The sequence below is a fragment of the Chelonia mydas genome, chromosome 12 (genome assembly GCF_015237465.2).
Source record: "Chelonia mydas isolate rCheMyd1 chromosome 12, rCheMyd1.pri.v2, whole genome shotgun sequence".
NCBI classification, from domain to species: Eukaryota; Metazoa; Chordata; order Testudines; family Cheloniidae; genus Chelonia; species Chelonia mydas.
Window position 1 is genome coordinate 5,459,985 of NC_051252.2, and position 13,316 is coordinate 5,473,300.

The window sequence follows — 13,316 nt, forward strand, 5'->3', positions numbered from 1 at the left end:
TCCATCCGGTACACAGATGCTTCCTCTGCTTTGTGGTCAGCCGCGAACATTATTAGTTCATGGTCCTTCCATTTGGCCTCTCTAAGGCCCCCCAGGTGTTCACCAATCTATGGCGGTAGTGGCATCCTTCCTTCGTCGACGACGGGTACAGGTATACCCGTATCTCAACGACTGGCTCATCCAAGGGCACACCAAAGAACAAGTACAGTCTCACCTTCAATTGGTCACAGACATATTTTGTTGGTTAGACCTCCTTCTCAATGTGGCGAAGTCGACACTAGAACCAACCCAAAGAGTAGGGTTCATTGGGGCTGTCCTGGACTCCATGCGTGCTTGAGCCCTCCTTTCAGACGCTCGTTTCCAAGCTTTTGTCGAGCCTCATACGGAGCCTTCAAAGCTTCCCAACCTCGATGGCAAGATCATGTCTGAGTCTCCTAGGTCACATGGCTTCCTGCATATACGTGACCAGGCATGCCAGACTATGGCTCGACCCGCTTCAGGCCTGGTTGGCATCGGTCTATTGCTCAGGTTGAGACAGCCTGAGCCTGGTGGTCACCGTCTCAGAGAGTGTCCTGTCCACCCTCCAATGGTGGCTAGATCCTGGAGTGGTATGCGAAGGAGTCCCCTTCCACACCCCTCAGCCCTCCTTGTCCCTCATCACTGACGCACCAGCCCTGAGATGGTGCGCCCAACTCAGGGACATCCAGACACAGGGTCTATGGGCCCCGTCCAATCTCTCTCTCCATATCAACGTACAGGAGCTGATGACGGTACATCTGGCTTGTCAAGCCTTTCAGGAGCGGCTGCATAGTTGTTGTGTAGTGGTCCTCACAGACAACACCACAGCCATGTTCTACATCAACAAACAAGGGGGCACTCGTTCCTTCCCCCTTTGTCAGGAGGCCATTCGACTGTGGGAGTTCTGCATAGCCCACTCCATTCACCTGGTGGCGTCTTTTCTCCCAGGGGTCCAGAACACTTTGGTGGACCACCTCAGCAGGTCCTCCCAATCCCACGAGTGGTTGCTCCGTCCGGATGTCATCCTCCCCATCTTTCTAAAGTGGGGGTTTCCCCAGGTCGACCTGTTTGCCTCCCCCAGCAGTTGGAAATGCCCAGCTTTCTGTTCCCTCCAAGGCCGCTCCCCAGCTCTCTCACAGACGCCTTCCTACTCCCCTGGTACACAAGGTCTGGATGAGCTGATTGTTTTACGCCTTCCCGCCATTTCCCCTGGTACACAAGGTCCTGTTCAAGGTGCGCAGGGACAGAACACGGCTGATTCTGGTCGCCCCGGCGTGGCCCAGGCAATATTGGTACACCACGCTGTTGGAGATCTTAGTGGACGCCCCAATCCCGCTGCCCCTTTTTTCCAGACCTGATCACTCAAGATCATGGCCGCCTCGTCACCCCGACCTTCGGTCCCTCCACCTCACGGTGTGGATGCTGCATGGCCGAGCCATTCAGAACGCCTCTGTTCTTATTTGGTGCAGCAGGTCCTGTTGGGCAGCAGGAAACCTTCCACTCGGCCCACATATATGGCTAAATGAAAGCGATTCTCATGCTGGTGCACTTACTGCAGCACGGCCCCCCTCCAGGCGTCCGTGCCTCTCATTCTGGACTATCTCCTGAGCCTGAAACAACAGGGCCTGGCCATATCATCCGTCAGAGTTCACCTGGCAGCCATCTCAGCTTTCCACCCGGAGTGAATGGCTGATCTGTCTTCACCAGCCCCATAGTCGGTAGATTCCTCAAGGGCCTGGACCGTCTCTACCCATGTGGGAACTTAACCTGGTCCTTTCCAGACTTATGGGGCCCCTGTTTGAACCATTGGCCACCTGTTCCCTCCTATACCTCTCTTGGAAAACACCCTTCATCGTTCCTATCACTTTGGTGAGGCATGTCTCCGAACTCAAGGCTCTTACCTCAGAACCACCTTACACGATCTTTCATAAGGATAAGGAGCAGTTGCGACCTCACCCTGCCTTTCTTCCCAAGGTGGTATCGACCTTTCATATCAACCAGGACATCTTCCTCCTGTTTTTTCACCCAAAACCGCACGCCAGTCATCAGGAACAGCGGCTACACTCCCTCGATGTTCGTAGGGCTCTTGCCTTCTACACTGAATGTACCAAGCCGTTCTGGAAAACAACGCAGCTCTTCGTCACGGTGGCGGACCGGGTGAAGGGCCTCCCGGTCTCCTCCCAGCGGATCTCTTCTTGGATCATGTCCTGTATTCGTGCTTGCTATGATCTGGCCGGGGTCCCGACCCCTCCTCTCACTGCTCACTCCATGAGGGCTCAGGCCTCGGCAGCGGCTTTCCTGGCCCAGGTGCCAATCCAGGAGATCTTCAGAGCTACTACTTGGTCTTCAGTACATGTGTTTGCCTCCCACTATGCCGTCGTTCGGCAGGCCAGAGACGATGCAGTGTTTGGTAGAGCAGTCCTACAATCCACGGTACTTCGCTCCGACCCCACCACCCAGGTAAGGCTTGGGAGTCACCTAATTGGAATCGATATGAGCAAGCACTCAAAGAAGAAAAGACAGTTACTCACCTTTGTAACTGTTGGTCTTCGAGATGTGTTGCTCATATCCATTCCAAACCCGCCCTCCTTCCCCTCTGTCGGAGTAGGTGGCAAGAAGGAACTGAGGGGACACTGGGTCAGCTGGGGTATATATCCAGCGCCATGAAGGTGCCACTCCAGGGGGCTCCACAGCCGACCCACCAGGTGTTGCTAGGGTAAAAATTCTCCGACGGCCGTACACGCAGCGCGCGCACACACCTAATTGGAATGGATATGAGCAACACATCTCAAAGAACAACAATTACAAAGGTGAGTAACTGTCTTTTCAGCTTAGGGGACTCCCTCAGTTAGGGCATGGTAAGTACAGTTCTGCTGCCTTTTACTCTTACAATCCAGATAACAACTTTTCATTACTCCTGCGTTCAAAACTGAAGTGACTTGTAACCCAAAACTGATACTTTGGCAAAGCAGCTCCATCTGCTGTGCCCCTGGGCCAGTGGTTCTCAAACTTTTGTACTGGTGACCCCTTTCACACAGCAAGCCTACGTGTGCGACCCCCCCTTATAAATTAAAAACACTTTTTTATATATTTAACACTATTATAAATGCTGGAGGCAAAACTGGGTTTGGGGTGGAGGCTGACAGCTCACAATCCCCCATGTAATCACCTCGTGACCCCCTGAGGGGTCCCAACCCCCAGTTTGAGAACCCCTGCCCTGGACGGAGTAGGTTTGTCTTTTCAAAACCGTCTTCTCCTGAAGTCTTTCCCCCCTCCCCACTCCAGTTCATCACTAGGTATCAGGAGAGAGCTCATTCAGACCCTGCTTACATGAATAAAACACCTTCCTGGTCCTGGTTCTCCAAGCCACAGCTGCCTCCTCAGGCAAATTCCTCTGAAAAGCTCACCGCTTTCAAGCCACCTACGAGACAGTTATTGTACGTACAGCTCAGTGGATAAGTTACATGTCTGTGCATGGGATGGGAATGTTTACAGAAATTTCCAGAATGTGTCATGGATTTTTTTGAACTCACTTTAGATTCTTGAAACACTTCAATTTCCTTGACCCTAAGTAGCCTGTTGTCATGAAGGCCTTTTACGCTAAAGCTACAGATTCACTGCATCTAATCTGAGCTTCACAATTTAATGGGGGTGCTTATAAAGAATGATTGCCTGAGAGAGCTACTATTTTGCATCTCTGTGCCATGCTAGGTTTAGCTAGTCCTAATGGTTCCCAGGGGCTTTGGAAGTCTCCCGTGGTCTCTGTTTCTAGCTCTCCAGTGCGGCACACTGATCCACAACTGAAATTTTCTTTCAGAAATATTGTAGAAGGGGACAGGAAGTGTTAAAGAAGCTGGACAGGTGGGAAGATTTTTCCTCTGCAGACTTGCATGTTTATGGACTCAAGCTGCAAACATATAGAAATCAGCTGGAGGAGTTCTGCACCCGACTGGATGACACCAGGAGTCGGATTGGAGAGACAGTCAGGCTGTACGAATTCTTCGACAAGGTGAGGAAATAAAGCGCTGAGCTTTGAGTAGGGGAAAAGGTATGTGCCCGTGAAAGGACATTTCCACTGGGGAATAGGGTGAAGACCCCATAGTTTTCCTCTGGTCTAATTCTTCTAACCTCCAGGGCCAGTGTGGTGGGCACATCCTTACAGTCAGCACCAGTGGATAGAAGGGTCCTTCAGCAGTTGTCTTGGAGACCAAGGGACCAGAGTTCTGGTGTCCTGCCTTTCAGCACAGAGGAGGCTGCCAGGCCATGGCAGTGCTGGTGTTTTGCTGAATACCGTGTACTTCATATTGTGGATGGTTACATGTGTTGATGTGTCAGATGCAGCCCCCACATTTGCAACCATAAAAAGAGCCAGTTCTATGTTCTGGGCAAGTCCATGCGACGAAACCAGGCCTGAGAACATAGTGCCCAGAACCTTGTGGGTGATGGCAGCTTCCTGGTGAGTAGGGTTGCCAATTTTGGTTGGAAGTATTCTGGGAGGTTTCATCACATGATATAATATTTGCCTAAAGGTTAGTCTTTAATTTCTGGAGACTCCAGGACAATACTGGAGGGTTGGCAACCACATTGGTGAGGCCCATAGGGCGTAAGTTAGAACAAATGGCCTGAAATCAGGTGAGGCCATGTGCCATGCACATTGTACAGGAGCCCGGAGTGCCCAGAATTCTCACCCTTTTGCCTTGATGTGAACACGGCCTGCTTGCTGTCGGGGAATTGGTGCGGGTTAGTTTCTGAGGTCGCCGATGCAGAAACAGTAAGAGTTTCCATGTACATTTAAAAACCTTTGGCAAGCGTAAAAGGCAAATGAATCCATGTTCCATTTATTTCCCAGTTGTGCAAACACTGGGTACTGAAGTTCTCAAATTCCAGAAAGAATCAGACCCTTCCAGTTAAGCTGTACCAGATGTAGGCGCCGCTTAGATGCCGTCTCTCTGAATTGCCTTGGCAGCCAGAGGTGTTCGGGGGGGGGGGGGGTGGATTCTGCTAAACCCAAAAACATTCAGAAACAGGCTCCAGCGCAAAGGGGCGAAGAGGAAGTGGCCCAGGACGTTGCTGTGCAGCCGTAAACAGGGTGGTTGTTTGGCGACAGTCTCTGCACGTGTCCCCCCCACCCCGGGCCATGCTCTGCCCTTGCTCCTGTCATGGAGGGGAGGTTACAGGCACTCACTGAGAGCAGAATATCCTGGCAGTGTTGTGGAGGGAGCCCCAGGATATCACAGAACAGCATCCAGAGACTGGAGAGAGGAGTCAGAGGGCTCCAGTGATAACGATGCTTCGTCCTGTGTGGTGCTGGATAACGACTGCAGCTGCAGCTCACTCTCCCCGGCTGAGCAAACCAGGGCACGGGAAAGGGCAGCGACTGATCCAATGCCCCAGGAAGTCTGTGCAGCACTAGGAGTGGATCCCACATCTCCTGACCCCCAGTCCTTTACTTTAACCCCTGCACTACCCTTTCTTCTGAGAGGAGACTACCCCTGCTACTGTCGTCACGTGTTGGGCAGCAGCTAAACGCAGTCTGACCTGCGATGACGTGGCTCGGAGAGCTCTGCCATTCTGAACTGCATAGGATGTTCCATATAGTCCATGTGCTGTTATTTCCTTACCCATTTAATGATTAACATGTCATTTGTACCCTTTAAAAACTCGTTTAGCCCCTTATTTAGAGTCCAGGTAGCTTGTGTCTAAGGAGATGCTGTCCCTTTGCAGAAAAATCTCCGTTTGCCTAGTGTTCTGCAGCGCCTGTGGCGTGGCTTGTAAGATGTGGGACCGCACACTCACGTCTGTTCGTGTAGCACCAGCAGACCCCGGCTGTCGGCGAGTGGGATCGAACCTGGGACCTCTAGAGCGAAATGCAGGAGCCAAAAGCCATGTGGGCCTTAGCTAAGGCTGCAAAGCAGACTCATCAATCTCTCTCTAACCGGTCTCGGTGCCGCTAGAGGGGACAGAATACCACACCCAGAAGGTGTGTGGGTTACAGACTTCCCCTAGCTGAGGAAGCGCGTCCCAAGCTTCAGAGACTTCCCAGTTGAAATCCCGGATGAGCCCCCACTTGTAACGCCAGCAGACCCCGGTCGTCGGCGGGCAGGATCGGACCCGGGGCCTCTGGAGCTAAATGCATGAGCCTCTGCCACATGAGCTAAAAACCATGTGGCTGTTAGCTAAGGCTGTAAAGCAGACGCATTAACTCTCTCTAAGAAGTCTCGGTGCCACTAGAGGGGACAGAACACCACACCCAGGAGGTGTGGGGGTTTCATTTGCGGCTGAGCTGACTCTAAAGAATCATGCTGAGCAATGCACAAGGCAGAGCATGGCTGCGGGTAGAAGCTTATCTTACAAGCGCTGCAGGTGCATTGGTGAATGCAAAACTTGACGGAACAGTTTGAAAGTTTCATGAGATGATTACATTAGATCTCTGTCTCAAGTCCATTCTGCCTGCCAAAAGCAAAGGCAAAGGCAAAGGCATGGTCTGCTGTGGAGAGGGAAGAACAGAAGTTCAGTCTAAATTAATTTACTGTCTTCCATTGCTGGGCCTCTCTGATCTCACACAACCACCTTTTGCTCCTGCTGGTGGCTCCCTGACCCCGAAAAGGCCTTCTTGTTAAGCCTGAGCCTGGATGGGGCAGTTGCAGGAGGCTGAGATTAGCAGCATCCCTGGTTTTCTTCCCCATAAAGATCCTGCAGTGTGCCAGATCACGTGCTCTGGAAGCGAGCTGTCAGGCCGCATGCTCTGTGGGTTTGAGAGTCTCCTTGGCACTGCAGGATATGGCAGGTGCCAGAAGAATGGAGCTCAGGCTTCCACGGGGATTGTGTGGCTGGCCCATGCACACACCTTGCTGCCCAGTGAGGGAGGTGAATTCCACCTCAGGAAATCGGCTGGCTGCTGTCCCAGCTGAGGGCTTCCTGTGGTGGGCAAGTGCTCCCTGGGGTATTGGGTGCAGGGCGTGAGAGGAGGGTAGAGCTGCCCCCCATGGGCAGGCTGGTTGCTGCACCAGGTGCTTCACTGCTTGGCAGACCCCTAAAGACCTGTCCTTTGGATCCTGCTCTCGGTCATGACTCGACTTAGGCCATTAAATGTTGGGTGGGTGAATGATTCCAGTATTCAGTGTCCCGGTGCCCTTTGCAGCATGCATGTTAGGAGGTGCAGCCCCTCCCCAGGGGAGGGACTTGCTGGGCAAACCAGAATTGCCTGAAGGGTTTGTTAGAGGCCAAGGACAAGCTGTTGGAGAAAAGATTTGTGTGGTAAAGCAGGGTGAGCTGGGGCCAGGCCGCAGGCAGTTCGCACACTGGGCTGGCTGGATTCCTTCTCCCTCCCTCCGCACTCCTCAAAGGATGCAGCTAAGGCCAAGCTGAATGTTTCCTTGTCTGTACTTCCTTTATAACAGCAGTTCTTGGTGCCTGACAAAGGCTGGGCATGTGCTGGGCTGAGTGGAAGAGGAGGCTTCCTATCCTGCCCCTGCTGAGGGAAGGAAGGGGGGAGAGTTGCTTCTCTGAGTATGTGTCCATGTGGATCCCAGTGTTGGTGCACATGTGCCTCAAGTGCACAAAGCCAGATTCTTTAGCAGCGCCCATGAGGCTGCACACGTGCCCCCCGCCTCCTCATGCTCTATCACGAGGGCACAAAGGGCAGGGCAGGCCCACGACACCCCCCCCCCCAGGTTCCCTCTCACCACCTGTGCCAGCAGGATAGAAACTCGCAGTGTTGTATCTGCTGTCAACCCTAGCAGGAGCTGTCTGTACCTACACTCCTTCACTTGGTGCTGACTTCTCTGCCCAAGTCTTGGAGTTGCCTGAGTGCTGGATGGTCGGGTTTTGACCTGAATAGGGATGTTCGAGTCTGACTCTTTCGGGCCTGACACCACTCTCAGAGATTGTTCTAGGAGGCAGTGCTTGAGTCCTGTGATTTCTGGTTCAAGTGGAGAATGGAAGGCAAACCGAGCAGCGGCCTGGGATGTGGAATTCACCCAGGCAGGAAAGTCGTCATCTGTGTCCATGCAGGTGCCACTTTGTGGGTTCTAATACTTTTATTCACCCCCCAAACCCAGATCTCAAGTAATCCCAACTTGGCCAAGATCCACTGAAAGGTAAAGATCCCAAACAACTGGAGCTGTTTGAGAGAAAGTCCCATTCCTCTACATCACTCTCACTAATTTCCAAACCCTACTAGCCAAATGCAATTTTCTAACATGGGACAGAGTGATGCTATTCATCAGTCAAACTGCCTCACCAGGCTAGACAGGAGTTTAAGGACATTGTAAAAGAGGGACAAGCTAGTGACAAAGACTTGCCTACAAGCCTTAATGAACGCAGCTGACACCCCGACTAGGTCCATGGCTACCATGGAATCATAGAATATCAGGGGTTGGAAGAGACCTCAGGAGGTCATCTAGTCCAACCCCCTGCTCAAAGCAGGACCAACCCCAACTAAATCATCCTAGCCAGGGCTTTGTCAAGCCGGGCCTCAAAAACCTCCATGGATGGAGATACCGCCACCTCCCTAGGTAGCCCATTCCAGTGCCCCACCATCCTCCTAGTGAAATAGTTTTTCCTAATATCCAACCTAGACCTCCCCCACTGCAACTTGAGACCATTACTCCTTGTTCTGTCATCTGCTACCACTGAGAACAGTCTAGATCCATCCTCTTTGGAACCCCCTTTCAGGTAGTTGAGGGCAGCTATCAAATCCCCCCTTATTCTTCTCTTCTGCAGACTAAACAATCCCAGTTCCCTCAGCCTCTCCTCATAAGTCATGCGTTCCAGTCCCCTAATCATTTTCATTGCCCTCTGCTGGACTTTCTCCAATTCGTCCACATCCTTTCTGTAGTGGGGGGCCGAAAACTGGACGCAGTACTCCAGCTGTGGCCTCACCAGTGCCGAATAGAGGGGAATAATCACTTCCCTCAATCTGCTGGCAATGCTCTTACTAATACAACCCAATATGCTGTTAGCCTTCTTGGCAACAAGGGCAAACTGTTGACTCATATCCAGCTTCTCGTCCACTGTAATCCCCAAGTCCTTTTCTGCAGAACTGCTGCTGAGTCAGTTGGTCCCCAGCCTGTAGCGGTGCATGGGATTCTTCCATTCCAAGAGCAGGACTCTGCACTTGTCCTTGTTGAACCTCATCAGATTTCTTTTGGCTCAATCCTCCAATTTGTCTAGGTCACTCTGGACCCTATCCCTACCCTCCAGTGTATCTACCTCTCCCCCCAGCTTAGTGTCATCCGCGAATTTGCTGAGGGTGCAATCCATCCCATCATCCAGATCATTAATGAAGATGTTGAACAAAACTGGCCTGAGGACCGACCCCTGGGGCACTCCGCTTGATACTGGCTGCCAACTAGACATCGAGCCATTGATCACTACCCATTGAGACCAAGGATCTCGCCAGCTTTCTCTCCACCTTATAGTCCATTCATCCAATCCATACTTCTTTAACTTGCTGGCAAGAATACTGTGGAAGACAGTATCAAAAGCTTTGCTAAAGTCAAGATATATCATGTCCACCACTTTCTCCATAACCACAGAGCCAGTTATCTCATCATAGAAGGCAATCAGGTTGGTCAGGCATGACTTGCCCTGGGTGATTCCATGTTGACTGTTCCTGATCACCTTCCTCATCTCCAAGTGCTTCAAAATGGTTTCCTTGAGGACCTGCTCCATGATTTTTCCAGGGACTGAGGTGAGGCCAACCAGTCTGTAGTTCCCCGGATCCTCCTCCTTCCCTTTTTTAAAGATAGGCTCTATATTTGCCTTTTTCCAATCATCCGGGACCTCCCCCGATCGCACGAGTTTTCAAAGATAATGGCCAATGACTCTGCAGTCACATCAGTCAACTCCCTCAGCATCCTCGGATGCAGCGCATCCAGCCCCATGGACTTGTCCATGTCCAGCTTTTCTAAATAGTCCTTAACCTGTTCTTTCACCACTGAGGGCTGCTCACCTCCTCCCCATACTGTGCTGCCCAGGACAGCAGTGTGGAAGCTGACCTTGTGTGTGAAGACCGAGGCAAAAAAAGCATTGAGTGCTTCAGCTTTTTCCACATCTTCTGTCACTGGGTTGCCTCCGCCATTCAGTAAGAGTCCCACACTTTCCCTGACTTTCTTGTTGCTAACATACCTGTAGAAACCCTTCTTGTTATCCTTCACATCCCTTGCTAGCTGCAATTCCAATTGTGCTTTGGCCTTCGTGATTACAGCCTTGCATGCTCGAGCAATATTTTTATACTCCTCCCTAGTCATCTGTCCAAGTTTCCACTTCTTTTAAGCTTCCTTTTTGAGTTTAGGCTCACCAAAGATTTCTCTGTTAAGCCATGCTGGTCGCCTGCCATATTTGCTATTCTTTCTGCACATTGGGAGTGTACAGTGACTATGAGGGCTCCAGGCATTCCTCATGAAGTGTGGGCCCCATTTGAGGTAACAGAGCAGTTTAACAAGAAAACACAGTCCCTTACACTCGCTAAAGGATGCCAAGACAGCCCTACAGCCCCTGTGAATCTACACACATCTGGTATATACCGCAAAACATACCACCTCAACAGCAACACCAACAGAGACAGGGGACACCTTCATACCACAGCCAGTCCAAGATGTGGCCAAGATATGGTAGAGCACATCAACCCTCCCCAACCCCCGCCACGCACATCACTCTGTCCACATGGCGGCAAATTTGCCAGCTCAGCTGAGAGCTGCACCACGACCAGCTGAGTGAGTGCTGCTTTTGGAAGCCACCTCGCCTTGTTCCACAGGGCAAGGGTGGGCATCACCACTGACAAATGGGTGATAGATATCGTTACCCATAGCTATACTATCCAGTTCCATCCCCCTTCCCCATCCCTCTTCAGGGATCCTTCTTGTGAGAGCCTTTTACAGTCAGCCGTGGCCTCGTTGTCTAGGAGCCATAGAGAAGGTGCCTCAGGAATACAGAGGAAGGGGCTTCTACTCCTTGTATCTCCTCATTCCAGAGACGAAAGGGTCTTCGTCCTGTGCTGGATCTGAGGAGGCTCCGCGAACACATTCACTGCCTCAGATTCAGGAGGTAACACTTGCCTCCATCATTCTGTCACTCCAAGCTCCAGGATTCCTTGTGAACTACGAGAAATTGTCTCTCACACCCTCACAGAGAATATAATTCACAGGAGCTCTGCTCAACTCACAGCCAGCACAGGCTGCTCTGCCGCACAGATTCAGGTCCCTTCAGTTCTTCATACATGACATAAGGGCAAGACCATGTACAGCAGTTCACATGTGCCTTGGATTGCTAGGGCACACATTGGCACGTGACTTTGTGATGCCGCTTGCCAGACTTCCCCTGCGGCCATTGCAACACTGGCTAAGGACAGTGCACTCCCCAGCCAAGCACCATCTGAACAAACCTGTCACGGTACAGACTCAATCCCGCAAGAACTGACCTGGTGGCTGGATCCTTTGAGTATGAGGAAGGAACGTGAGGGACTTCTTGACCCTCTCCCTAAGAGCAACGCTTATGGATGCAAGGACAGGCTGGGATGTCCACTTGAATCACCTCCAAATGCAAGGAGTTTGGCTACACAGAGCCTTGGCCACCCCCTCACCCTTTTACTACCCCTCTGCTGGCCTGTGGTACTGTGGGAACGGGAGGGACATCTCAGGACCTATTTCACTCAAGCCCAACAGGTCTTGCTTGCTCTCTCCTCACTCATTTAAGTTTTTTCTCTCTACATTTATGTCTCTAAGTAAAATTGTTTCCCTGGTTGTCTTTGCTCCCCCTCATTCCGTTCATGGCACTTCTTACTCTCATATGTAGCTTGGATTTAGCTTGAGCAAAACCTCTGTTGTGTGCTGAAAAGATCCCTCCATGGGTACGTGAGCCACCCCCAACTCCAAAGGCTCCAGGCCGAGGTTTTCTCCAGCATGTTGAGGGTTTGTGCAAGATTGTGGCTCATTTGTCCCTTGTTGAAGGTTCGGGGAGTTAACCAACCCAGGAGGGGAACTGCTTTCAGTTGTGGGGGTGCTCCCCCTGCTTCTCCTGCAGCCACTCTCTCAAGGGAAGCTGTGGGCATCCCATTGCTTGGGATGTTTGAGACTGGGCTGGAGGAGGGATTTGACACACGCTGCCCTGATGGAGGAAGGGCCGGTAAGAGGCTTTCTGCAAGGGAGATACGTGTGCATTTTCTGTCTGCCCCACCAAGCCTGACCTCTATGGGATTCTCTGGGTTCCCAATCAGATCCTTTGTGGGGTTCGTTCTGTCACAGGATCCTTTGCCCCACCAGGATTCTCTCCGGGTCTCTGTCTTGTGGAGACTCCCAGCCCTCAAAGACAGCTGGGTTCTCTCTGTCTCATGTGCACAGCCAGCTCTCCCCGCTGGAGTTTTCTGCTGTGCACGGAGAGCATCCTCCAACCCCACCTGGTGGCCTGTCTGCTGCAGTGCTCCCTCCCCTCCCACCTCCCTGGTCTGGGAGCCCCCATCCCCTGTGTGTGTGAGTAGCCCCTTCTGTGACATACCCCCCTCATGCAGGGTTTCTCATGTCTTGGACTCTGAACACAGACAGCACTTTCCTTTGTGAGTCAGCAAACAAAGGCCTGGCAAGGGAAGGCGGTTCCTGTTCCCTCTGTGACTGAGGGAGGGACAGCCAGCCTGTAATCTATATAGCAGCTCCCCCCCATTGTCCCTGTAGGAATGCTAATGTGGCCGTACATTCCATCTGCCAGCAAGTGTCACTCCTTCTATGGGCCGAAACGGGGGCCGGGGGCCCTGGCTGACATCAGCTCACACAGCTGCATGTGGGCCAGACTCTGCTCTCAGGAGCAGTTCTCTACAGCTCTCCTTGCATTTTCCCTTTGAATCAAATACATTCTCCCCTGCTTTCAGCCGCAAACAGACACTGAAAATGCTCTTGTAAGTACCAAGCGTCCAGCATGCCATTGGATTGAGGCGGTTGAGAACAAGGCGTTCCATTCAGTAGCTCGTGTGCACTGGTCTGTCTGTGTGTATTCAGGGTGCAGCTTGTGAGCTCTCTGTGTTCAGACAGAGTCCAAAGGACTCTCCATGTGTGGGTGCGTTTGCATGCTCTCTGAAGCCCAGAGTTGCACTGTCTGTCTTTTTATACAGCAGCGACAAACCCACTAATGTGAACTCTCCCTTTATTTGCGAACGCTTTATGATCTTTGCACTCGAGTGTAAATGTAGCTGCTGTGATCGCTGGGTGCCTGGGAAACCCTCGGCATGAGCAGTTAGAGAGCGCAGGCTGTCCCTGCGCCTGGCGAGGGGCTCCCTTTTGCTGCATGGCTTTGTTTGGCTGGTTGTG

The 13,316-nt window shown here is 52.0% G+C and overlaps 1 protein-coding gene across 1 annotated transcript in view; it reads left to right on the forward strand.

Moving 5' to 3' along the window:
* PLEKHG4 (pleckstrin homology and RhoGEF domain containing G4) overlaps positions 1 to 13,316 on the forward strand; it is a 171,228-nt gene that overhangs the window by 116,639 nt on the left and 41,273 nt on the right. The window contains 1 exon segment of the mRNA XM_043526266.1: positions 3,836 to 4,027. Coding sequence (XP_043382201.1) covers positions 3,836 to 4,027 — 192 coding nt within the window.